The sequence below is a fragment of the Podarcis cretensis genome (genome assembly GCF_951804945.1).
Source record: "Podarcis cretensis genome assembly, chromosome: 4".
NCBI classification, from domain to species: Eukaryota; Metazoa; Chordata; class Lepidosauria; order Squamata; family Lacertidae; genus Podarcis; species Podarcis cretensis.
The window spans coordinates 20,448,027-20,471,820 of record NC_137173.1 but is presented as its reverse complement, the minus strand read 5'-3'; the positions used below and the strand labels follow the sequence as shown (position 1 = coordinate 20,471,820).

Genomic DNA, 23,794 nt, shown 5'->3' with positions numbered 1-23,794 from the left:
CTTGCCACAATTGTTTGTTTTGTTTGGTTCTAGTTTTTTAAAATATATTTCTGATTATATTTGTGTTTTCAGCTGTTATTTTGCTGTTTTTATAGAACATTATTTTGAGATGGTTGTATAATGATGATGATGATGATGATGGGAGGAGGAGGAGGAGGAGGAGGAGGAGGAGGAGGAGGAGGAGGAGAAGAAGAAGAAACAACCTCAGCTGACCATCTCTCTAGCAAAGAAATTGTCTGCAGATGGGTTTGGGGAAGTCTCCTTGTTACTCTGAGGTTTCAGCTGACAACGCAATAAAGAGGAATAAGGTAGGTTGCTTCCTATGTAAGACTGACACTTGATGAGCGGTGGGGGTTTTTCCTTTAGAGAGTTACCACTTCATGTTTCCCTCCCCCCCCAAAAAAAAATAAAAGTATGACAAAGCCACAGACAATGTGACAACATGGCATGAGTCAGTGGGGGCTGCCACCAGATGTGCAATGTCTCTATATAAAGGTTCCATGTGCTGTTGGCAGACATCACAAGCTGAAGATCTTCTCCTCTGATACGCGTCCTTCAATAAGATCCACAATGAACGGCGCCCTGATCTGCATGGCACTTTTTCTGCCTTACAGCTTGGCTGTCCCAATAGCTCACGACCCTGAAGCACAGAGCGTTGAGGATATGAAGTTTGTAGAGGTATGTGACGCCAAAGCTTTTATCGGCAGTAAATAATAGCTGTCCTGCCACTATACTGTAGGGAAGGCTTTATTTTTAATCATGTATTATGTTGCTGTGAAGGATGGATGTAAATGTTTGTGGGCAGCACGTGACCTGTTGCTTCTAGGTGTACATCATCTCTTCCAACATAAAGCTGCAGCTCTCTGCTCCTTTGGGAGGAAGGGTGGGATGTAAATTCAATAAATAAATGTATAGTGGACTTTGTCACATGATCTCCCATCCAGGCACTGACCAAGGCCAGACCCACTTAATTACTGCAAGGCAGCAACAGCAGCTGCCTTCAATCCACAGTCCTAGTCTGAAATTGAGATTTGCAATGGAATTGGTTGCATCCACAAACTTTAACTGAAAAGGATGTGGTGGTCTAATTTGTCCAAACTACAGCCAACCTAGATATGACTGCGGCAGCCATGCATCTACATATGTGTGTTTATAGTGGGGGTCTGATCCTGCCGTGATCATCGTCATTACATTATTCGAACAAATAGGCCATTTTTGCAGAGTTTGGACCAAAGTGGCAGGGGCAGCAGAGCACAGAAGAAAGTTCAGCTCCTCTCACTGATAAGTCCCTTTTCGTGTTGAAATAGGATTCCTCTCCACCCCCTTTCACCCCGCTTTATATGGAAATGAGACAAATACATTAATCAAACATGGTGATCACAAGTGGATTGCTGCAATGCTCTTAAAGGCGACCAGGAAGCTGCAGCTGGTGCATAATGCTGCAGTCTGGTTGCTGTACAGTATCCCAAAGTGGAGCCATGTAACACCCAGCAGTGGCTGGTGCCCATTAGGGCTGGTAAGGCACAAGACCAACAGTGGGGGGAGCCAGAGCCAATGGCAGGCAGAGCAGCCCCACAGCTGGTTGTAAATAAGGAGGCAGAAGATTGACCAAGGGCAGCCTGGGGATTGGTGGGGCAGCTCTCCATTTGCCTTAATGGGACAGCATCCTTCTGATAATACCAGTTGCCTTTATGCTACTGGACCTGATCTGAGGGTGTTACTCTGGTCTACAAAACCCCTGAATATCATGGACCCAAATATTTGGTGGAGCCCCGTATCTCCTTGAATGCTCAGGCTTAAGATCAGTGGCGAAGGGCATTCTGGTGGTACCAGTGATGGGCACTGCCTGTTACAAGGTGATGCGAGGCTGTCCCAATGGTGGGATGCCATCCAATTGGAAGTACCATTGGTCCCCCTTAGTATCATATTTCCATCACCGTTCAAAAGGTGCAGAGTTTATTGAGATGATTGGTGGAGGCCACTACACAATGTGCTTTATAAAACTGCACCGTATTTATGTTCTTATTGTAGGTAGGATTTTATGTGTTGGTGTGCATATCATCCTGGGTTAGAGGACCTTCCAGAGAGGGTGAGAAGGGAGGGAGATTGCCAAAAGAAATCACTTCCCACACCGTTCTGCCAATGAAAACCTTTCATTTTCCTGGAGGAAAGGAAACAACTCAAATGTCTGGCCCAGGTGCCTCCACCACACCATCAGTAAAATGTCATTTGCAAGGTGCAATAAATACATGATGAAGGGCTCTTAATTTGGCTTTCTTGCTTCGTGGTACAGGCTTATCTCGATAAGTACTTCCCATCATCATCATCACATCTTAAAAGTGGCGGTCAAAGCATAGAGGAAAAGCTCAGACAAATGCAGAGTTTCTTTCATTTGACTGTCACTGGGAAAATGAACCAAGAAACGATGGCGACAATGGAGCAACCTCGGTGTGGAGTCTCAGATATCTCAGAAAAATCTGCAGTAAGATGGGGAAAGACATTTCTGACATACAGGTTAGCCCTGCCAAAGTCTCCTCTCTCTTTCTCTCCCTTTGAAATATTATGTTAAGTTGTGGGTGAACATATCAGATGACACAGCAATTCTTCAAACAGCTCTTGTTTATTCACAGGCCAGGACAGAACTGAACTGAAGGGCTCAGTCAGCCTGCTTATATAGAGCTCCAGTACAACGTTACTGTAACAACTTTCTAAAACTATCCAATCACTGAACGTCACTTTCGATCCCTTATTTGCATAACTATCTACAGTATCCCCCTGCTGGCCCAGGGTGAGAACTTCAGTACATAACATATCAGAAGTGACATTTCCTGGATACTAATATTTTGGTTTTCCCTGTTGCTCACAGGATTAATAACTACACCCCAGATATGCCAAAGTCCAAGGTGGAAGAGGCAATAGCAAAGGCATTTAAGGTGTGGAGCGATGTGACCCCATTGCAGTTCAGGAGAACTTCCAGACCTGCTGATATTGAAATCTGGTTTGCGACTGGTGGTAAGGGATGTTTATATTTATGAACTACCCAAATAAAACATGAACATATTTTTTTTTTAACACATAGAGTGAGTGGGGCCTTTTCTGGAGCATTACTCGGGAACAGTCATCAGAAAATTGTCTCTGAGTTAACCATGGGGGGGTGGGGGTGGGAGATGCTTTCACTGATCAAATTCTAAGTAGCCTTCTTTGTCCACAAACAGGGGCAAATATGTTTTGCAATGGTGCTCCCTGCCTCTGCTAGAGTTAACATTTTAGAAATTATTGCTGCACCATTCAGACCTGAACTGATTGTTTCAGCCTGAGGCATGGTCAAGTCGGCCCTATCTTTAATATAAGTGGTGTCCAGAACCTGTCAGTCCTTATGAAAAAAATTAAGCCCTGACTAGCTCAGTTAGGAGGGACGTGGGTGGCGCTGTGGTCTAAACCACTGAGCCTAGGACTTGCCGATCAGAAGGTCGGCAGTTCGAATCCCACCGACAGGGTGAGCTCCCATTGCACGGTCCCAGCTCCTGCCAACCTAGCAGTTCGAAAGCACGTCAAAGTGAAAGTAGATAACTTTAGCTCAGTTAGAGACAGTATAAAAGGTAACGGGACCCCTGACCATTAGGTCCAGTCGTGGCCGACTCTGGGGTTGCGACGCTCATCTCACTTTATTGGCCGAGGGAGCCGGCGTACAGCTTCCAGGTCATGTGGCCAGCATGACTAAGCCGCTTCTGGCGAACCAGAGCAGCGCATGGAAACACTGTTTACCTTCCTGCCAGAGCGGTACCTATTTATCTACTTGCACTTTGACGTGCTTTCGAACTGCTAGGTGGGCAGGAGCAGGGACCGAGCAATGGGAGCTCACTCCGTTGCGGGGATTCGAACCACCAACCTTCTTATCGGCAAGCCCTAGGCTCTGTGATTTAACCACAGCGCCACCCGCATCCCAACAGGGACAGTATAGTTCTGTTTAAAAAGGAAGTGGGTCGGTGAGGGACAAAATATATATATCCCAAAACCGCCACCCCAAAAAGCAACTACCACCACCTAGACCTGTGACCGTCCCAATGTTGTGGGACTCCAACACCCATCAGTCCCATTCAGCAGCAGTATCAGTGATCAGGGATGGCAGCAATTGCTTTCCAATGACATCTGGAGGACACGTTGACTTCTCCCCAGTCTAGTCCTGTCACTCCCTTTACTCAGGCGTTCCTAATTCTTTGGAAACATGAGTTGTGGAAGTAAAACGAACAGTGCATTTCATCCGAAGGTTTAATCGCTGTCGCCACTGCTGCCACTGATATGGAGAGCCTGCAGACAGTCTTTTTCATGTGCGCTCATGATGATATGTGCTCATGATGCTATTGGTGTGGTCACACCTGAATCTGCTTTCAAGACTGTTTGTACCTGAAAAAGTTTTGGGTTAGTCATGCCGCTTTCTTTCCTGCTATGGCATACTCCATAACTTCCTTTTCATACTACAAATGTTTGGTTCTGCTTTTGTTGTGCTAGAGCCCCTCTGAACAACCATAATGTGCTATGGCAGCATCTCAGGTCCTCCTAGTGGTGCAGCAATAAAACTGCTAGCATATTTGCAAAGCTAAGCAGGGTCCAGTATAGATTCAACTAATAAAGCTGAATGAATCCACCACAGATGCCTTGTTATTGAGACAAGAACTTGCTGCAGAATATACCTACAATGAAATACCAATCAGGAGGGGAACCATATGGTGTCCATACATGGCCATTTGGAGAGCCAAATAGCCGTGGAGTGATTGGGGCTACACAAGCAGGCGGAAAATGTCAGTGTATTGTGACTGCTAACCTAACTGCAAGTTTTGCGCTGACAGTATCTGTTACTTCCTTTCAAATGCAGCCCATGGCGACGGTTCTCCTTTTGATGGAAGAGGAGGGACGTTGGCTCATGCCTATTTTCCTGGACAAGGCATAGGGGGAGATGCTCATTTTGACGACAGCGAGCGCTTTTCGGAATTCAACAGAGGTAAGCAATTTCCTGCTGAGCGTTTCTGTTGGTTGGTTGGTTTCATTTCTGTTCCATCTTTCCCAACCCCCAGTGTAACAAGGCAGCTTGAAAGCATAAGCAACAATCAAATCGTTATAAAATAGACCTTATGGAGATAAAAGCACAGCAGTGACAAAATATTAGGCGAAGCAACAAAAGTCAATTGAGAAAAGTGGTAACCTGAAAATGCCTGCTGGAATAATACCATTTCCACTGCTTGTCCAAAAGTGAGCTGTGCTGGGGTCAGGCACCCGCCTCTAGGGAGGCTGTTCCAAGTTCTAGGTGCCCTCAAGAAAAAGAACCCCCAGGATGATTCAGAAAACCATTATTTTGTGAATTCTGATATGAGGATCAGAACCAACAACTCAATCCTAGTCAGAGCTACCCCAGAAGTAAGTTCCATTGAATTGAATGGGGCTCCCTCCTGGTTGGCCACCATGAAAACAGGATACTGGACTAAATGAGCTTTTGAGTTGATCCAGCAGGTTATTATTATGTCCCTATGACAGTTTTCTATGTGCAGTATTTTCATTTTTCAACATGTGCCATGGAGAATGTGTCCGTGGGCTGGAGGTGGACACATGCCACCATATATCCCCTTGGAATATGTACTCGACACTCACCTTCCCTGTTTTTCTTCTTCTATCTTTTAGAAATCAACCTATTCCTTGTTGCTGCACATGAATTTGGCCATTCCTTGGGACTGAGCCATTCGAATGTCCGTGGTTCTTTGATGTTCCCTTCCTATTCCTTTGTGAACCCAAATAACTTCAACCTCCCAAACAACGACAGGCAAAGGATTCAGAGATTGTACGGTAAGTTCCCTGTGAATAATCTTGTTTCCCACAATTAATTCCATATTAATCGGAATCCCCTCCCAACCTTATAACCTCAAGCTAATTTCAGTGGCTCCCATCAAGCAAAGGAGATCTATGCAAAGCTGTAAGAATATGTCAGAATACGGATCTTCTTTTGGGTCCATGGAAATTGACCATCATCTAACTTTCCATTGTTACATATAGTGCCCACCATGCAATAATGTATTGGCTAGGGAGCATGACTGGCTTGCACATTATCACTGGAAGAGGCACTAATCCCACTTGCTCATGTTGGACCATTTAGTCTCCACCCCCATCGTTCAGCGCCGAGGGACTTCTGGCGGTTCCCTCCCTGTGAGAAGTGAGGTTGCAGGGAACCAGGCAGAGGGCCTTCTCAGTAGTGGCACCCGCCCTGGGGAACACCCTCCCACCAGATGTCAAAGAAATAAACAACTACCTGACTTTTAGAAAGCATCTGAAGGCAGCCCTGTTTAGGGAAGTTTTTAATGTTTGAGGTTTTATTGTGTTTTTAATATTCTGTTGGGAGCCACCCAGAATATTAATAAAATTAATTTATTTATTACTAATAATGGAAATATTTGTAGTAGTAGTAGTAGTATACTTAGTGGTACCACACACTTCAAAACTGAATACAGGGTAAAAGAGAAATTTTTCATACTGCGTACAGAAGTCTTATGACTGTGTCCACCAGACTTAAAACCAAACATAAAATATAGTAAGTCTGCAATCCTATACATCTATACAGCCCCATTGATATGTATGAGAAATAAGGGTGGAAACCTATATTTCCTTACTGAGCAAATTTTGTCTGAAGATACTTGTGTAGATATTGGTAGTATTTCCTTGGATATTTTAACTTAATTGCATAATTTATTTATTGTATCTTAAATATCCTTATTTTTCTTCCTCAGGACTGCCAAAGTGAAACCCTCAAAACATCACGGATAAAATTCATCTTGTATCTTTAAACATCTTTGGCAACCCTAACAAGAAGTAGCACTAGGGCCAACTTAGAGACATTTATGTTTACGATATATTCACATATAGGGGAATTTCTTCACTCTAGTCTCTATTCCCCTTTTCCAAGGCTTCCCTTTACAAGGGAGAAAAAGTCCTAAAATCTGCAATATTTAATTAGCTGATGAAGCTTTGAACTTTCATTTTCTGTCTGGTTATTTATCTATGTATTCGCATACAAAGGAAGACTCCGGGTTATGGTTGCTTGTCCTGATATCATTGTGTTACCTTTTGCAAAGAAAACATTGTGCTGTGTGTCTCAGGCCTGATCAACTTTGACACACACAGCATGACTGGTTTTTTAAAGTTCTCTGTTCAGTTCCACCCACAAACTGGGTTGTAACGGACGAACCAATTACGTGTTTCAACACCATGAACTATTTCCACCTTGTTTAGTTCACATTTGTTTTAGGGCAGGAAAGCCCTTTTTAATAATAAAGCAAAATATCTTAAATTTGTGCTATTTATTTACATAATTTTTTTTCTGCAGAAATTTCTACCTCACTATTCAAGGAAATTTGTGGCACAGCTTACAAAACAGAACTAAAGCAGAGGGCCAGAGTTCCTTCTGGAGAACCTTCCAAGGGCCACATTCCAGTGGTGGGCAGGGCCAGAGCTAACAGTGGGCGGAGCAATGAATGTAGACTTTATTGGGCTAGTTTCATCACACTTTATCCTCCATAAGCAAGAGGCATTGTTGGAGTTTAAGGACGTATTCCAGTTATGTAAAACCATTTGGCCCAATGAGGAGCAAAGACTGGAGAAAGTTTCACAGGCCAGACCGAGAGGCCTGGAGACCCACATTCTGCCCTCTGGCCAGTGGTTGCCCAGCCACTGTGAAGACCTTTTACCAATAATTGTTGGGGTGCATCCTGGGAGACAGGAGCAATTGGCAGCCCCAGCTGGCTCCAGCCCACCGGCCGGCAGCTGGGCAAACTCCGGTTCTCGGAACAGCATCAAAACTGTGACTCAAGCCTCAGAAACCTTTAGAGACTGAGCACTCGAACCTGCAGAGATAAGAACTCTTTGCAACGGAAAGGTAGACAGAGGCATATGTAAGCATATTTACAAGCATTTTATTCAGCATCAGGACAAAGGAAAAACATGTCTGCTCCCCTTCGTGTCCAAGCAAAACCAGGAAGCACAAAGCAAAAGCAATACACAAACAGAAGTTCCCAGCAAGCTATGCTGGAATGTAAGCAGACATGTGACATACAACAGCTCCACACATCCGTTTAGGTGGAACGGAACATCATAATCCTAGCAATAATTTCCAACACCTTCAAAGATGAAGGGACTCAAAGAGGGAGCTATGCTGAAAACCTTAGTGTTTTTTTGCTACCTGTCAAGGACTGGGCAGAGGAGGAATGGTGGAGACTGCCTCTCTATTCTGACCCTTCCAAGGAGAAGGAAAAGGAGGTTTAAGGGAGGTTGCAGCTCAGAGGCAGATGAGGGGGAAAGTTGGGGAATCATGAGAGATCCAGAGCAACACCCGGCTGACACGTTATCATTAGAAGGTATTCTAGACCCTCCAGCTCCCAGAACCAGGCGAGCCTTAAAAGTAGGAGAGCAAAGAGCTCAAAGACAGAGGGCACTTAGTGGCACCCGTAGAAGTGATGAATGAGGAAGTGGGAGAGATGGGGGGGTGGAGATTCACTCGGAACAACGCCATTATCCAAGAGGCTGGGTTCTATAGCCTGTCTCTGGAAATAAAAAAGGACTGTAAAAAACTTTTCCTTGTCTTTATACAGTGGACGCTCGGGTTGCAAATGTGATCTGTGCGTGACCCGCAGCGTTCACAACCCACGTCTGCGAGTTGTGATTTGGCCTTCTGCGCATGCGCAAAAAGTGATTTAGCACTTCTGCTAAATTATAAGTTATAAGGGTTAATGTGGTTCCTGCTGCTTTTTTGGAAAAACAAAACCCTCAGATGCAATGAAATTAATGAGCTGTTACTGCATTGTGATCATAAAGTCACCCAGGGAATATTTCTATCCATGCAAGAAAATTGCAATATACCTACACCTCTATTTCACCTATTTACTACTTTTGAAAGACAGATTATACAATGACTACAAATACTTCCAGCCTCAAAGGCAACATGCCGCTGCTGGGATTGACCAATAGGGACAGTGCTTGTTGCACGTGGGTACTGCTTGTGAACTTTCCATTAGGTTAGGGCATCTAGTTGGCCAATGGACTAAATGGCCAGAACCTTTGGCCTGAGCCAGCAGAGATCTTCCTGTGTTCTTATATAGCTGCATGCCGTAATGTTGTGCAATGTCCAGAGAGAAGGGGTCATCTGAGAGCCAGCCAAGACCAAGAACAAACATCTTGTTTCCTTCAGGCAAGGCACCACAACTTCCTGGATAAACCTCAAAGCCTTATGTTTGCTTGCAGACAGAACAATGGGCAGCCACCAAGATCTGGTGTGAAGCATTAAGCACGAAATAAGAGTGCGGATCATTTTCATCTGAGATCAAGGAAATGTGCTAATGCCTAATAGTTAATGCAAGAGCAAATATGGTGGATACAGACTGTGCTGGTTATAAACAGGAAGGGCAAGGCAGGAACCATTATTATTATTATTATTATTATTATTATTATTATTATTATTTCTGATTCATCAGTATTTACACAGGGCATCCCACTAGGGGCTAGGCATCAGAGTCCAGTGCAGTATAGCCTAGGGCCTCCCCCAAAATCATAGAATTCTAGAGTTGGAAGGGACCACGAGGGTCATCTAGTCCAACCCCCTGCAATCCTGGAGTCATTTTGCCCAATGTGGGTATTGACTCTTGAGATTAAGAGTCTCATGCTCTGCTGACTGAGCTATCCCAAATGACCATCCAGAGAGTAGCAAATGATGGGGGAAGCAACAAAGAGGTCAGAAATCATCACCAGAATCAGCCTGGGCATGCCAGCACCCAGATACACCAACGCTGGTTGCCGCAACATCCTTCTTTTAAAAACAAATGTTATGTTCAGGAGGCAGCCAGCTAGGTGTGTTCATAGTCGCAGGTGCTCACTTTAAGATCTTCACTTAGATAATATAAAATCATTTTCTACCAGAAGGTGGTGCTTTATCTCAAATCAATGTGGGCAACAGAAGCACAATCAATTTTCGGGTCAAGATGGTGCCGTGATTTAAGCTACAGTGGCTCATGGTTGGAGATGGGGCAGAAGAAGAGGCGGTGCTGTTCTCCTGATAGGTAGCAGTGAGGAAAGGCCTGTTTTGGTGGCACCAGTCCAGAATTCTCCCAACCTTGCTGCCTTGCCTCATCTGTGCCCTGGCAAGCACATTGTGACCAGGAGGATGTCACTGGCCCAGAAGAAGAAGAAGAAGAAGAAGAAGAAGAAGAAGAAGAAGAAGAAGAAGAAGAATTAATTTATTTATAACCCACCCATCTGGCTGGGTTTCCCCAGCCACTCTGGGAGGGTCCCAACAGAAAATTAAAAACATGATAAAACATCAGACATTAAAAGCTTCCCTAAACAGGGCTGCCTTCAGATGTCTTCTAAAAGTCAGGTAGTTCTTTATTTCCTTGACATCTGATGGGAGGGCATTCCATAGGGCGCGCGCCACTACCAAGAAGGCCCTCTGCCTGGTTCCCTGTAACTTCACTTCTCACAGTGAGGGAACTGCCAGAAGGCCCTCGGCACTGGACCTCGGCTGAACAATGGACGTGGAGACGTGCCTTCAGGTATTCTGGGCCGAGGTCATTTAGGTCTTTAAAGGTCAGCACCAACACTTGGAATTGTGCTCAGAAACGTGCTGGGAGCCAATGTAGGTCTTTCAGGCCCTACCTCTCCTCACAAATCACACCACTAATAAAATGCACATGGTCCTCTAAGATCATTGTCAAGGATCTAACTGGACCACTGCATGAAAAAAAGAACATAAGGAAAGTCTGCTGGATCACTCTGCCTTCCTGCAGTTTCCAGTAACTGGTACAGTGGTATCTCGGGTTACATACGCTTCAGGTTACAGACTCCGCTAACCCAGAAATAGTGCTCCAGGTTAAGAACTTCGCTTCAGGATGAGAACAGAAATCATGTTCCGGCGGTGCGGCAGCAGCAGGAGGCCCCATTAGCTAAAGTGGTGCTTCAGGTTAAGAACAGTTTCAGGTTAAGAACGGACCTCTGGAACGAATTAAGTACTTAACCCAAGGTACCACTGTATTCAGAAGCATTGCTGCCTCTGACCATGGAGGCAAAACATAGCCATCATGTCTAGTAGCCATCAGTAGCCCTATCCTCCAATAATTTGTCTAATTGACTTTTAAAGCCATCCAAGTTGGTGACCATCACTGCCTCCTGGGGGAGCGAGTTCTATAATTTAACAATGCTCTGCATGGAGGAATACTTTTTTAAATCTGTCCAGAGTCTTCCAACAATCAGCTTAGTTGGATGTCCACGAGGTCTAGTGTTATGAGAGAGTGAGAAAACATTTCTCTATCCACTTTCTCCAAGACATGCATGGTTTTATAAACTTCTGTCATGTCACCTTCTCTAAATCTTTTCCATCTCTACAATATCCTTTCCGAGGTGAGGCAACCAGAACTGTGAACTGTTTCTGGTAACATTTGTTCTGTGAGGTGAGAGGGTGCTAGCCAACTTAAAGAGAGGTTTTTCAGCATGCTCACCAAAATGCTGTTCCCCGGCCTAAACACAGAGGTAACTGACGTGATGCCCTTCAGATTTTGTTAGACTACAACACCTCATGCTTTCTTAGCTAATTTTAGTAGTCATCTTGTTCTCTCATGCTCCTCCTAATATTTGAAATGCCTTTTAGTTTCCCACTGTGCTGGTTCTCTTTCTCTCTCTCTCTCTCTCTCTCTCTCTCTCTCTCTCTCTTTCTTTCTTTCTGTGTGTGTATGTGAGTGAGTTGTTTTAGGGTTGCCAAACATCCGGAATTTCCCAGACATAGCCAGGATTTAGCCATTGGAAGCAACGTCCGGGGAAAATCCAGACGTATGGCAACCCATGTCGGAAGTGTATATTTTGGCAAATTTCATTTTAAGAAAAGCTCAAAAACTTCTTCCTTTTGAGATTTCCTCCCAAAAAAGTTCAACAACTTGTGTCCGGATCTTCACTTTTTGAAATATGGCAACCCTAGCTATTTGCTGGTGCAACTGTTTTGCCTACCATTCTTAGTAGGCTTATTGTTCTTTTTATAGCATTTTAATGCTGTACTAGTGCCTCTAGGCCATTTGGAAAAAGGCACAATATAAATAAATAAATGAATGAATGAATGAATGAATGAATGAATGAATGAATATTCGCTCCATGTTTAACTCAGCTGTTAACCTGTGATCACTTGTTGTTTCCCAGAGTGAACTGCATATTTCTACAACCACCCTAAGATGAAAACCTACACATTCCTGCCTACTCTCATTCCTACACAGAAGCGTTCTTTGTAAATCAGACTTGTCGTTTCCAAAGTGATCATAAGCACATCACTGCTTAGAATGAAATGCCAGAATAATTAGTCATTGTGGTATTTTAAAACAAATTAATTAAAAAATCAATTTCTTCGCATTGTTGAAAGGTATTCCACAGCATACAAATCAATGGATGAAACAATGCAACTGTTAATAATTTAAAGTTTAAGCATGAACATTTAACTTTCCCAAAACAAATAAAACTGAAGGGCACATTGTTGTTCTTTTTGAAGTAACTTAATCCCCAGCACTTCCTTGTGAGGAAAGGATTTTCCAAGTCTCATTCAGACGGTAGGTAATTAAAACAGTCTGGTTCCCACAAGATGGTTCAGAGATTGTTTAGACACCAGATATAGACACTCACCATTTGGCTTTATCTAAATTATGAGCTTGCCTTGAGTCAGAATGCCACCAAAGCTGACCAAACGAAACCCTGAAATGTCTAATCTCTATCACTTGCCTTCAACTCTTTAAGGCCTGTAGTCCACCATTGAGACTAGGGAAACTGCAACATTGGAACAACTTATAGTGGGGTCCATGGCCCCAGAAAATTCAAAATGCTTAAGAGCCCTTGAAATCAAGGGGATAAATTAAGTCTCTGCTAAATTAAGCCTCCTTATGCTCTCCATAATTCTCTTTCTTTCCCTTTTTTTAAAAATAAAAATGGCGGCTGTGGCACTGGTGCTTTCCACCATTCACAACCACCAGCTGAAGGTCAATCATCTAAATGGAAAATATTAGGAAATCAGTAGCATCTATGTTTAATTTCCAGAAGGACAAATGCTGAAGATAGAGACAAACCATTGACCCCTCTAATGCAGAATTAAGAACATAAGAAGAGCTCTCTCTGTCTCTTTCTGTTCTAGAGGTATCGTAAAAAGTACTGGAAGGCACATAGACACCCGCAGATCCCTGTCCTAAGGCATCGACTTGGTCTTTGCAGAAATCATGATGCTAGATCAATCTTTGATCTGATCTAGTAGGGATCTTCTGAGGCTCTTGTGTGCTTTAGGTCCAGTGCTTTTAGCTCCCTCTCAAAGAATATTTGAAGGGGGTGTTGTGGAAAAGAAGATGAGCATGTCCCAAATATGACAGCAGCAGCAATAATAGTAAGAAGAAGCTGTAGCCATTTTCATGGTGAGTGTGTCCCAGATACAAAGGCAGCAATAAGAATACAAGCGTCCAATTTAATTGTGAGCACTGCATGGAAAGTGCAATGGATAGTGGCACAACTCATTTGGAAAACTAATAGAAATTTTTTGGCCAAAAAAAAAAAGGAAATAGCACAACTCAAGGGACACCCCTCTCCTTGGCACTAAAGCTGACATATACAGTAAGACTACCAGTGGTTGCTAGCCACGAAGGCTCCACTGTCGGAGGCAATAGGCCTCTGAAAACCACAGGAGGAGGGAGTACAGTGGTACCTCAGGTTACAGACGCTTCAGGTTACAGACTCCGCAAACCCAAAAATAGTACCTCGGGTTAAGAACATTGCTTCAGGATGAGAACAGAAATTGCGTGGCGGCAGCGGGAGGCCCCATTAGCTAAAGTGGTACCTCAGGTTAAGAACAGTTTCAGGTTAAGAACGGACCCCCAGAATGAATTAAGTTCTTAACCCGAGGTACCACTGTATACCTGAAAGAGCGTCTTCACCCCCATCATTCTGCCCAGACACTGAGGTCTAGCGTCAAGGGCCTTCTGGTGTTTCCCTCACTGTGAGAGGTGAGGTTACAGGAAACCAGGCAGAGGGCCTTCTCGGTAAGTGGCGCCCGCCCTGTGGAACACCCTCCCAACAGATGTCAAGGAAATAAACAACTACCTGACTTTTAGAAGACATCTGAAGGCAGCCCTGTTTAGAGAAGTTTTTAATGTTTTAATGTTTGATCGTAATGTTTTAGCGTGTTTTTAATATTCTGTTGGGAGCCACCCAGAGTGACTGGGGAAACCCAGCCAGATGGGCTGGGTATAATTAATTAATTAATTAATTAATTAATTAATTAATTAGTGCCATTGAGCTCATGTCCTTCTTGTGAACATCCCACAGGCATCTAGCTGGCCACTGTGAGAACAGAATACTGGACAAGATGGGCCTTTGGCCTGTTCTTGTGCTCTGGGAGGAAGCACGTTACAACAACCATTTCAACCAGCCTCTTCTAGATTTCCAGCGGTTCGACTGACAGCGGATCCTCAGACGGAACCCCTTCGACAGAAACCTTTCCGAAAGTGCAGAATTCTAACCACTCAGCCTAAGCTGTGGACGAGTCACCTGCTTTTCGGTGCTCCACCTGGAAAGCTAGACAACGCAGAAGACAATGTCGCAATGCGTCTCAGCGGCAAACAAAGAAGATTGGGCAAGCCAAAGAGGGTGGGGTTGTACAGTAGATGCTTTGGGTGGATTTAGAAGAGCCAACTTCCCTATGTCCTGTGGTTTTAGAGAGTGAAAGGAAAGATGGGATGGGGACAAAGCAAAATGACATCAGTGGAAATGTCAACAATGAGGAGGAGGGGAGGAAAGACATGCCTTTAATGTTTCCTCGTAATCATTTTGGAGTTGTGACATTTGACCATCCAGAGCCATTCACACACAAAAAGCAGGCGAGCGCCATAAAGTGAGTCACCTGGATTTTTACAACATGCCACACTGGTCAGGCATATATAAGCTTGCCCATTTGGGCTCCAAAATGTGATACACCAAAGGCTTTCTTCTTTTGGTGCAGGCAACCTTTCAACAACCTCCACTATGAGGCGTGTGGTGCTCCTGTGGGTTGTGATGCTGCTGCCTTGCAGCTCCACTTTTCCAGTTCAAAAGCCAGAATTGAAAATCAAGGATCTGAAATTCATTGAGGTATGTAGCCATCGCAGCGTTAACAGATAATGCCATAGAACTATAGAGCAAGGGCTCTGCTACTGTTATGTGGAGTAGAGAGATGGGCAAATCTGTCAATTTAGGTTTCTCATTTTTCCAGTCTTAAATCTAGTTCTCCACATTTCCACATAAGTTTGCAAATTTTCAAGTCTTCACGGAGAGTCATCAGCATGTTATTGCTGATTCCTCCTAATGTACACATTTAAAAAAATAATAACATTCCATACTAGACATTAATTTGCAAAGAATTTTTTCCTAATATAATGTCTTTTTGCATAGTCTTTTTACTAATATATGCTTTTTTGTATTTGACTGAAGAACTGCATTGCAAAATTCAGAGAATAGCAAATTGTATCTTCTCTCTCTCTCTCTCTCTCTCTCTCTCTCTCCCCCCATCTAATCTATCACATGTATATCCCACCTTTTTCTCCAAAGAGCTCAAAGTGGCATACATTGTTCTCCCCCTCCTCATTTACCCCCCACAACAACCCTGTGAGGTAGGTGAGGCTGAGAGGCAGCAACTAGCCCAAGGTCACCCAGTTATCTACATGGCTGAGTGGGAAATTTGAACCCTAGCCTCCCATATCTTAGTCCACCCTTTCTAACCACTACACCACACTGGCTCTCATACTTGGGTTTTGGGTCGCATATTGTTTGAGAAACTGTGAATTAGGTAGGTTCACCTTTAAATGCAAAGTGAATTGAATTTCTCCTCCATCCCTAATTTTGAGGAACGTTTTCATTACTGGACTTCTTTCCATAGCTTCTGTACACAGAATGCAACGAATGGTTTCTCTCTGTTCTGTGCTTTTTTCGAAAATCACTGCAGGTGCGGTATTCTTTTTTTAGGCAATAGATGGAGAAGAGTGATTGGAATGTAGATTAGACTTAAAAATAAATGCCAGTGAGAGAACTGGCATGTTCAGAGGATAAACAATGAGCAAGCAATGAGCCAGAATGGGAAGAAGTTGAGAGAATGCTGTTTGCCTGCTTACCATAGGCATCTAGCTGTCCACTGTGAGACCAGGCTCTTCACATGTTCTTAAAGATCCAAACTAAATGGTCCCTTTTTTATTCCAGGCTTACCTGAACAGGTTTTTCCCAGCTGGGAAAAAAGTATTGAAGCATACCCTGGAAGAACAAATCAGACAAATGCAGGAATTCTTTCACTTGAAGGTAACAGGAAAGATCGACACAGAGACTGTGCAGGTAATGGATGAGCCCAGATGTGGCGTGCCAGATGTCTTGGAGTATCGTACTTTCGGAACTGAGAGATGGAATAAAAACTTACTGACTTACAGGTTAGCTGAGCTTCACCTTTCTGAAAAATGCAAAAAAATAAATAAATTGGCTAAGTACTAATATTGGATTTTCCTCCACTGATCAAAGGATTAATAACTACACCCCCGATATGACTCGAAGCAAAGTAGACGCGGCCATAGCAAAGGCATTTAAGGTGTGGAGCGATGTGACCCCCCTGCAGTTCAGGAAAACAACAGGACCTGCTGATATTGAAATTTCTTTTGCATATAATGGTAAGTCTGCCTTGGCTGATGTGTTTTGTTCATGTCTATGTCTCATACCTCTTCAGAGAACCTGATATTTATTTATTTTTACAGGGGGAAATGCAATTTAAAAAATATCCCCAACCGTTAAAAACTTGCTCAAGCCTTTGAAACTGTATGTATGTATGTATGTATGTATGTATGTATGTATTGGGGAAATATCTGAAATTTGGTATGAAGGACCTTCAGAGGAAGGTGTTTCGTAGCTAAGTAGCCGCCGTCAGCTTTGCCTTTATATACGTTCACACTATTTATCTTTCATTTAATTTCATGTCACTTTTAGTTCATATAACACCTTTCTGCATTACTATACACATGGCACTAGATTCAGGTAGGTAGCCGTGTTGGTCTGACACAGTCAAAATATATTTTAAAAATTTAACAAATTGTGCAGTAGCATCTTAGAGACCAACTAAGTTTGTTCTTGGAATAAGCTTTCGTGTGTATGCACACTTCTTCAGTGTATAGCACTGTGTATAGCACTGCCAAGAAGCCTCTGCAGATTGCAGTGACCATGATGGATAGGGGGCAATGCCTTGTTTATGCAGTGTTCACCTTTTAAAGCCTTTTATGGGAAAAAGAATCATGCCCTAAAGGAGCATGGTGTCAGTCTCCAAACAATCTCCAAGGACAGCCCCATCCTGGGATCATTGCAGGAATCTGTCCTCAAGATGGTCGAGGCCACTCCCCCATGATGCAATCCTACAGCGCTGGGGCGGAGGTGCATGAATGAAGAAGAGCCACATGGGCAGGGTCAATTGTATAGCCATTCACACCTGTTTGATGCCCTATAGCTATACTACCAGTGCCGGATTTACATATAAGCTAAACAAGCTATAGCTTAGGGCCCCATTCTCTTGGGGGCCCCAAAAAAATTAAATGTACATTTCCAAAATACAGTGGTACCTCTGGTTGCAGATGGGATCCATTCCGGAGGTCTGGTCAGATCCCGAGGTTTCTGCAACCTGAGGACCACTTCTGCGCATGCACAGTAGGGCAGTTCATTAAAAACTTTTTTGGGGGAAATGCCTGCTCCAAAGGTCTTGTCTTACTACAATAGGAATTGTATAGCTATATCTGAAATTTCATGCATACCTTGACCCTGCTCCACTGAATTGAAATTTCAGCCTTCCCGACATAGGAAAACGGCCAAGTAAACAGCTATTTTCATGGAGCAGGGTCAATATATTAACCGATATGCATGAAATTTCAGATATATAATTTCAGAATCTATATAATTCATAGATAAGACCTTTGGAGCAGGCAAAAAAAAGTTTTTTATGAACCGCCCTAATGTGCAGACTGCTTCTGCACAAGCAGTAAAATACTTCCAGGTTTGCCGCACGCGCATCCCGAAATTTATATAACCAGGTAAAGGTAAAGGTAAAGGTACCCCTGCCCGTACGGGCCAGTCTTGCCAGACTCTAGGGTTGTGCGCTCATCTCACTCTATAGGCCGGGAGCCAGCGCCGTCCGCAGACACTTCCGGGTCACATGGCCAGCGTGACAAGGTGCATCTGGCGAGCCAGCGCAACACACAGAACGCCAATTACCTTCCCGCTGGTAAGCGGTCCCTATTTATCTACTTGTACCCGGAGGTGCTTTCGAACTGCTAGGTTGGCAGGCACTGGGACCGAACGACGGGAGCGCACCCCGCCGCGGGGATTCGAACCGCCGACCATACAATCGGCAAGTCCTAGGCGCTGAGGTTTTACCCACAGCGCCACACGCGTCCCAAATACCTATTAGGTCCATACATTACCATATAGCATATATTCAACACAAAAAACAGCGATGATTTGCTGTTGACAAAATATAAGCTGGACTTATAAAGGGCCCCATTACCTCCACCCCTGACAACTGCCCCCAAACGCTGGACCTGCCAGCCACAATTCTTCTCTGTACTGAGTTGCACCAGACTCATTCATACCAATTTCCCGACTGCAGGATGAGGTCATATGTTACCATCTGCTGACATTCACAGTGGAAGCAGCCATGTGATTCTTTCTCCCCACACTTCTCCTCTGTCAACAGAGTAGACACCGTGTACTTGGACTTTCGAAAAGCTTTTGCCGAAACCTCCGACAAGCATAGCAGTCGTGGAATAAAAGGGCACATCCTCTTCTAAATCAGTAATTGGTGCAGGGGCAGGAAGTAGAGGCTAAGACTAAATGGACAGTGGTTGGATGTATTAAAAAAATGGATCCCAGGATCTGGACACGACAGGTGTTTTCGAACTTGTTCATAAATGACTTGGAGGTAGGGTTAAGCTATAAAGCAGCCAGGGTTACTGATGTATCCAAATTATACAGGGTGATATTAAGAACAAAAATGGAGTACAAAGAACTGCAGGGTTATGGCAGGTGGCCATTTTGGAAAACGGCTTCTATAGATTTATGCCAATCTTCACATGATGTCTACCCTTCCCTTCCCCCCATTATATATGATCCAAGTTTAAATTGCCATCAGTAACAACTTTTCTATGGAAATCTATTAGAAAGGCAAGTCTATAGTAGGAGCTAGCTGATTTTACCCATGCTTAGTTGCTTAACGGGCATGATAAACTGTGACTATGTGGACTATTGTTCCATTTCATTTTTTAAAAAATAATAATCCTGTAAATTCCAACTGGACGAGCTGTGCTTTTAACATCTATAACTCCACAAGCAAATAAGCCACACACAGCAATCCCAAAAACCAAAAGACTTTTTTGAGATTGGGTGTAGTAAGTCTAAGTTGTTGTTGCTGCTGCTGCTGCTGCTGCTGTTGCTGTTGGTCTTTTTACTGTTTCTTAACTGCAATTTAATGTAATGGCTCTGACCAGCATACCTAAGCATTATTAAAATACAATATAAATAATAATAATAATACAATTACATTATAAAACTCATCATGGCAGGGCAACTGAACACAAATAGTGCAGACAGATCTTGAAGTTACAACAAACTCGGAAGTTGCCATAGTTGAATGAGTCTGAGCTAAGGAATAAGGCTGAGAATTCAGAGCCAGGAAGAGTTTGTTGGGGGAGGCTATCCTTGCAACCTGTGTACTTCAAGACTAATGGATGAGACTGAACTGCTGGTAATACCTCGTTTTCCCTTTCCAACTCAGAGCATGGTGACAACATCCCTTTCGATGGGAGGAGCGGAGTTCTGGCTCATGCTTTTGCCCCTGGGCCAGGCCTTGGTGGAGATGCCCACTTCGATGAGGCTGAACGCTGGTCAGAAACCAACAGAGGTAAATATATATATATATATATATATATATATATATATATATATATATTCAAAATGTGTGAGCCGGGTCCCGTTGGGGCATCAATGTGTTGTGCGCAAATACGACGCCTCAAAAACAACAACTCTGCACTGTTTTATATACAATTCATGCATGGAATTCACTGTCACGTGCAGGTAACAGCACCTATAGGTAAATGGGCCCTTAACCATTAGGTCCAGTCATGACCGACTCTGGGGTTGCGGCATTCATCTCGCTTTATTGGCAGAGAGAGCCGGTGTACAGCTTCCATGTCATGTGGCCAGCACCACTAAGCCGCTTCTGGCGAACCAGAGTAGCGCACAGAAACGCCGTTTACCTTCCTGCCGGAGCGATACCTATTTATCTACTTGCACTTTGACGTGCTTTTGAACTGCTAGGTTGGCAGGAGCAGGGACCGAGCAACGGGAGCTCACCCCATCGCGGGGATTTGAACCGCCGACCTTCTGATCAGCAAGTCCTAGGCTCTGTGGTTTAACCCATAGCGCCACCCGCATCCCTAGAACAGCACCTATTATAGACAGCTAAAGGAGAACTGGGCAAATTCATGGAGGATCAGTCTATCAATGGCTTCTAGACATGATTCAGAAACCACTGGATGGCAGTTGGCTGGGAGCAACAGGAAAGGGGGGTTTTATTGACTACACTCCCTATCTGTATGCTTTCCAGAAGCACTTGCTAGCAACTGTTGGGAGCAGGATGAGCCCAGGGGTCATCTAGTCCCACCCCCGCAATGCAGGAATCACATCTAAAGAATCCCTGACAGCAGCTTTGACACACGTGGGTCTCCTTCAGTAGCACTGTGCTTATAAAATGCTCTGTGGAATGTCACCAGCTCCCTGCACGCCATACATTTAAAGCACATCCCTTCCCCATCCCCCAAAAGTCCCGAGAATTGCAGTAGGTTCAGAGTGCTGGGAATTGTAGCTCTGTGAAGGGTAAACTACAGCTTCCAAGATTCTTTTGGGGGAGGCTGCTTTAAATGTATGGTGTGTACACAGCCTTAGTCCAGGGGAATGCTGCCTCTCCCAGCATAAGACGCCCAAGGCAGTTGCCTCACTTTGACTAATGATAGGACCGGCCCTGCTAATACACACTGCTCATCTGAGTTGTTTTCTGTGTTTTAGAAGTCAACCTGTTCCTTGTGGCTGCACATGAATTTGGCCATTCTTTGGGGCTGGCTCATTCAAATGTCCGTGGCGCTTTGATGTATCCTACCTATTCCTATGTGAACCCAATTAACTTCCGTCTCTCAGATGACGACAGGGACGGAATCCAGAGTTTATACGGTAAATTCACTGTCTAAAGTTCCTTCCCTATGTTAAATTAGTTATAACGAAGTCTGCAATTAGTGTGGTTTCATAGAGAAATTGAAGCCTGATATATATAGATATATAGATATATATATGAATTAATTATGTGACATTTAAAAAATGAAACTATTGATGAGCACAGGAACTGCTCAAGAAATGGAAGGATCGGACAGGAAGAAGTCAAAGCTCAATTTGAGCAAAGGTATATGTGATGAAGAAATTTTATTTGGTTGTTATAAAGGAAAAAAGAAAGAAATTAATAAATATTGTATTAAAAAAGAAAGAAATGGAAGGATCACAAACACACGTGTTGAATGTATGTTAAAAGCAGCTATTTCAGGAACAGGCTTTGCTTAGGAAGTTCATGACTTGTTCTTACTCTAGCAGTAAAATGAATTAACAACCTGGGAGAAAAAATAACCAATCTCCCCGAGTTCAGAAATACTCAAACGAAATCTACGTTTCGTGAAATGATACCTGGAGGGCTCAAAAATTCATTTATAGCCAGTTTTTCCAGCTGAACACACTGGTGATTAGGCTTGCATTTTATTTCATTCAAATGTGGGTCTGTGCAGCAATCGGAGGTGCTACCAAAATGATAAAGGAACAATAACATCGACATAACAATCAATATCCATCCAAATTGCACATGTGAAAAGCAGCACAGGAACCCTTCCTGCAAATTTCAAATTACATAAAACACATAGTAGTTCATTTGACTAATGGCTTGGTGGAACAAAAACCTTCCAGGAGAAATGGACTTGGAACCTAGTAAAGAAGACCAAACACTGGTCAGTAACAGATTGTATGGTGGGGCATCTGTGCTCGCCTGACCTCCCGACGGGTTAGTCACTGCTGCTTACCAGGAAGGAGGGAGCTGGGCAAGGCAGTGGGCAGGTCAGCGCAGCGCAAACACACCAGCAATGCTCTTGCACTGCACCAAACTTTCTGCAACCTTTCCCTTTCTTTCCCAATAAGCCGTAGCAACTCAGCTGTTGGGAGGTCAGGTCAGTGACACCACCCCAACATGCTGTCCACTGTGTTTATATCGCCCATTCCCAGTTAGCAATCTCACAGGTCTGTCCTGGACTAACTGAAATTTCTGGACGGCTTTTAAAGGCAGCCTGCACCCTATACATGCTCCTTGGAGGAGAAGGGCAGGATATAAATTCTATTGTTATTGTTTGTTTGTCTGTTTGTTTGTTTGTCCAAAGTTGCTCTAAGAAAGTCCTGCTGCAAGAGGGCTAGGATAGGGGGAGAAATGCTCTTGCAAAAGAAGTAAGGGTCTGCAATCTTATACCCACTCAGCTGAGAGCAAGCCCCACTGAACTCACTGAGATTTCCTTTTGAGCACTGAGTAAGATTACATCAATCGTCTTACATTTGAGATTACCTTTTTTATTCTATAATCTTTATTGAAAAATATCATAAAAAGCACAAAATTGCAAGTGCACAGTGTAAGATAAGACACAGAAAAGAAGAAACAAGAAATAGTACCCATGTAGAAAACATAACAGGGGGAAAAAGATATTGTGTATTTTTATGAATACCCTATTAGGTAAAAGTCTGGTTAACTACAATACCAATTTCCTCCCTTTTTTGTAATGTACACAATGTATGCATTTGAGAGTATCTTGTCCTTTGTGATCTATATGGATTTTTAAAAATACCTCTTTCTGAATTTCTATTTAATTTTGTTTATATTGCTTCCACACAGGTAAAAGAAAATGAATCCCCTCACAACATGTTCCAGAAGAAACAAAATGTCCATATTTTGCTCTTATGTTTCTTTTTTTTTAATTGTTATTTTAATGAAGCAAAACTGCAGAATAGGGAAGTGTGAAATCTTTTTTAAAAAATCACTTAAGCTTTGTGAGTTAAGTATGTATATTGCTTACAGCAGACAGAATATATATGCAAATTTGCAGACCTTTTTCTACCCTGATTTGAAGGATAAGTTCTAAGGGAAGTGGTTCCTGTTTCTGATTACCCTAAAAGGCCAATGACTTCTGCTAGACTTAATCCAACCGATTATATCTAACTAAATTGTACTCAGAGTAGACTCGTTGAAATGAATGTGCCTAAGTTACTCACGCCCGAAAATTTCAGTAGGTCTGTGTTGAGTAGACAACTGGAGACAACTTAATATTTACAGTGTCTTGTGATTCTGGCATCGACATCCTTGCTCTTTTAATAAAATTAAGGAAATTGGTGGAAATGATGCAAATGTGAATGTTATATGATCCTTTCAACAAATTTAATCTCTAGTAACTCTAAAAAGAGAGTGCACAAGTGAAATTTTGCTGTTATGTTTCAAAGGAGTGGCTAAGGAACTGTCGGTTAATGTATTACTCTTTTGGGATCGGGGGAAAAAGCTTCAAATAAAGCAGTTTAATTTATAAAAAAATGTCTGTAAGCATTTTTAAGAGTTAGTTTGTTATCTGGCACAGGAGCTGGA

At 43.3% G+C, this 23,794-nt stretch overlaps 1 protein-coding gene and 1 long non-coding RNA gene across 2 annotated transcripts in view; one reads left to right on the top strand and one right to left on the bottom strand.

Moving 5' to 3' along the window:
• LOC307215215 overlaps positions 1-23,794 on the bottom strand; it is a 134,533-nt gene that overhangs the window by 110,427 nt on the left and 312 nt on the right. The window lies entirely within an intron of this gene.
• LOC307213908 (uncharacterized protein) lies at positions 491-23,743 on the top strand. The gene is made up of 11 exons (XM_079972143.1): positions 491-678; positions 2,294-2,514; positions 2,867-3,012; positions 4,874-4,999; positions 5,674-5,835; positions 14,981-15,165; positions 16,267-16,487; positions 16,576-16,721; positions 19,862-19,987; positions 21,151-21,312; positions 23,054-23,743. The coding sequence occupies exons 1-11, from the start codon at positions 571-573 to the stop codon at positions 23,065-23,067; spliced, it is 1,617 nt and encodes a 538-aa protein (XP_079828269.1). The 5' UTR covers positions 491-570; the 3' UTR covers positions 23,068-23,743.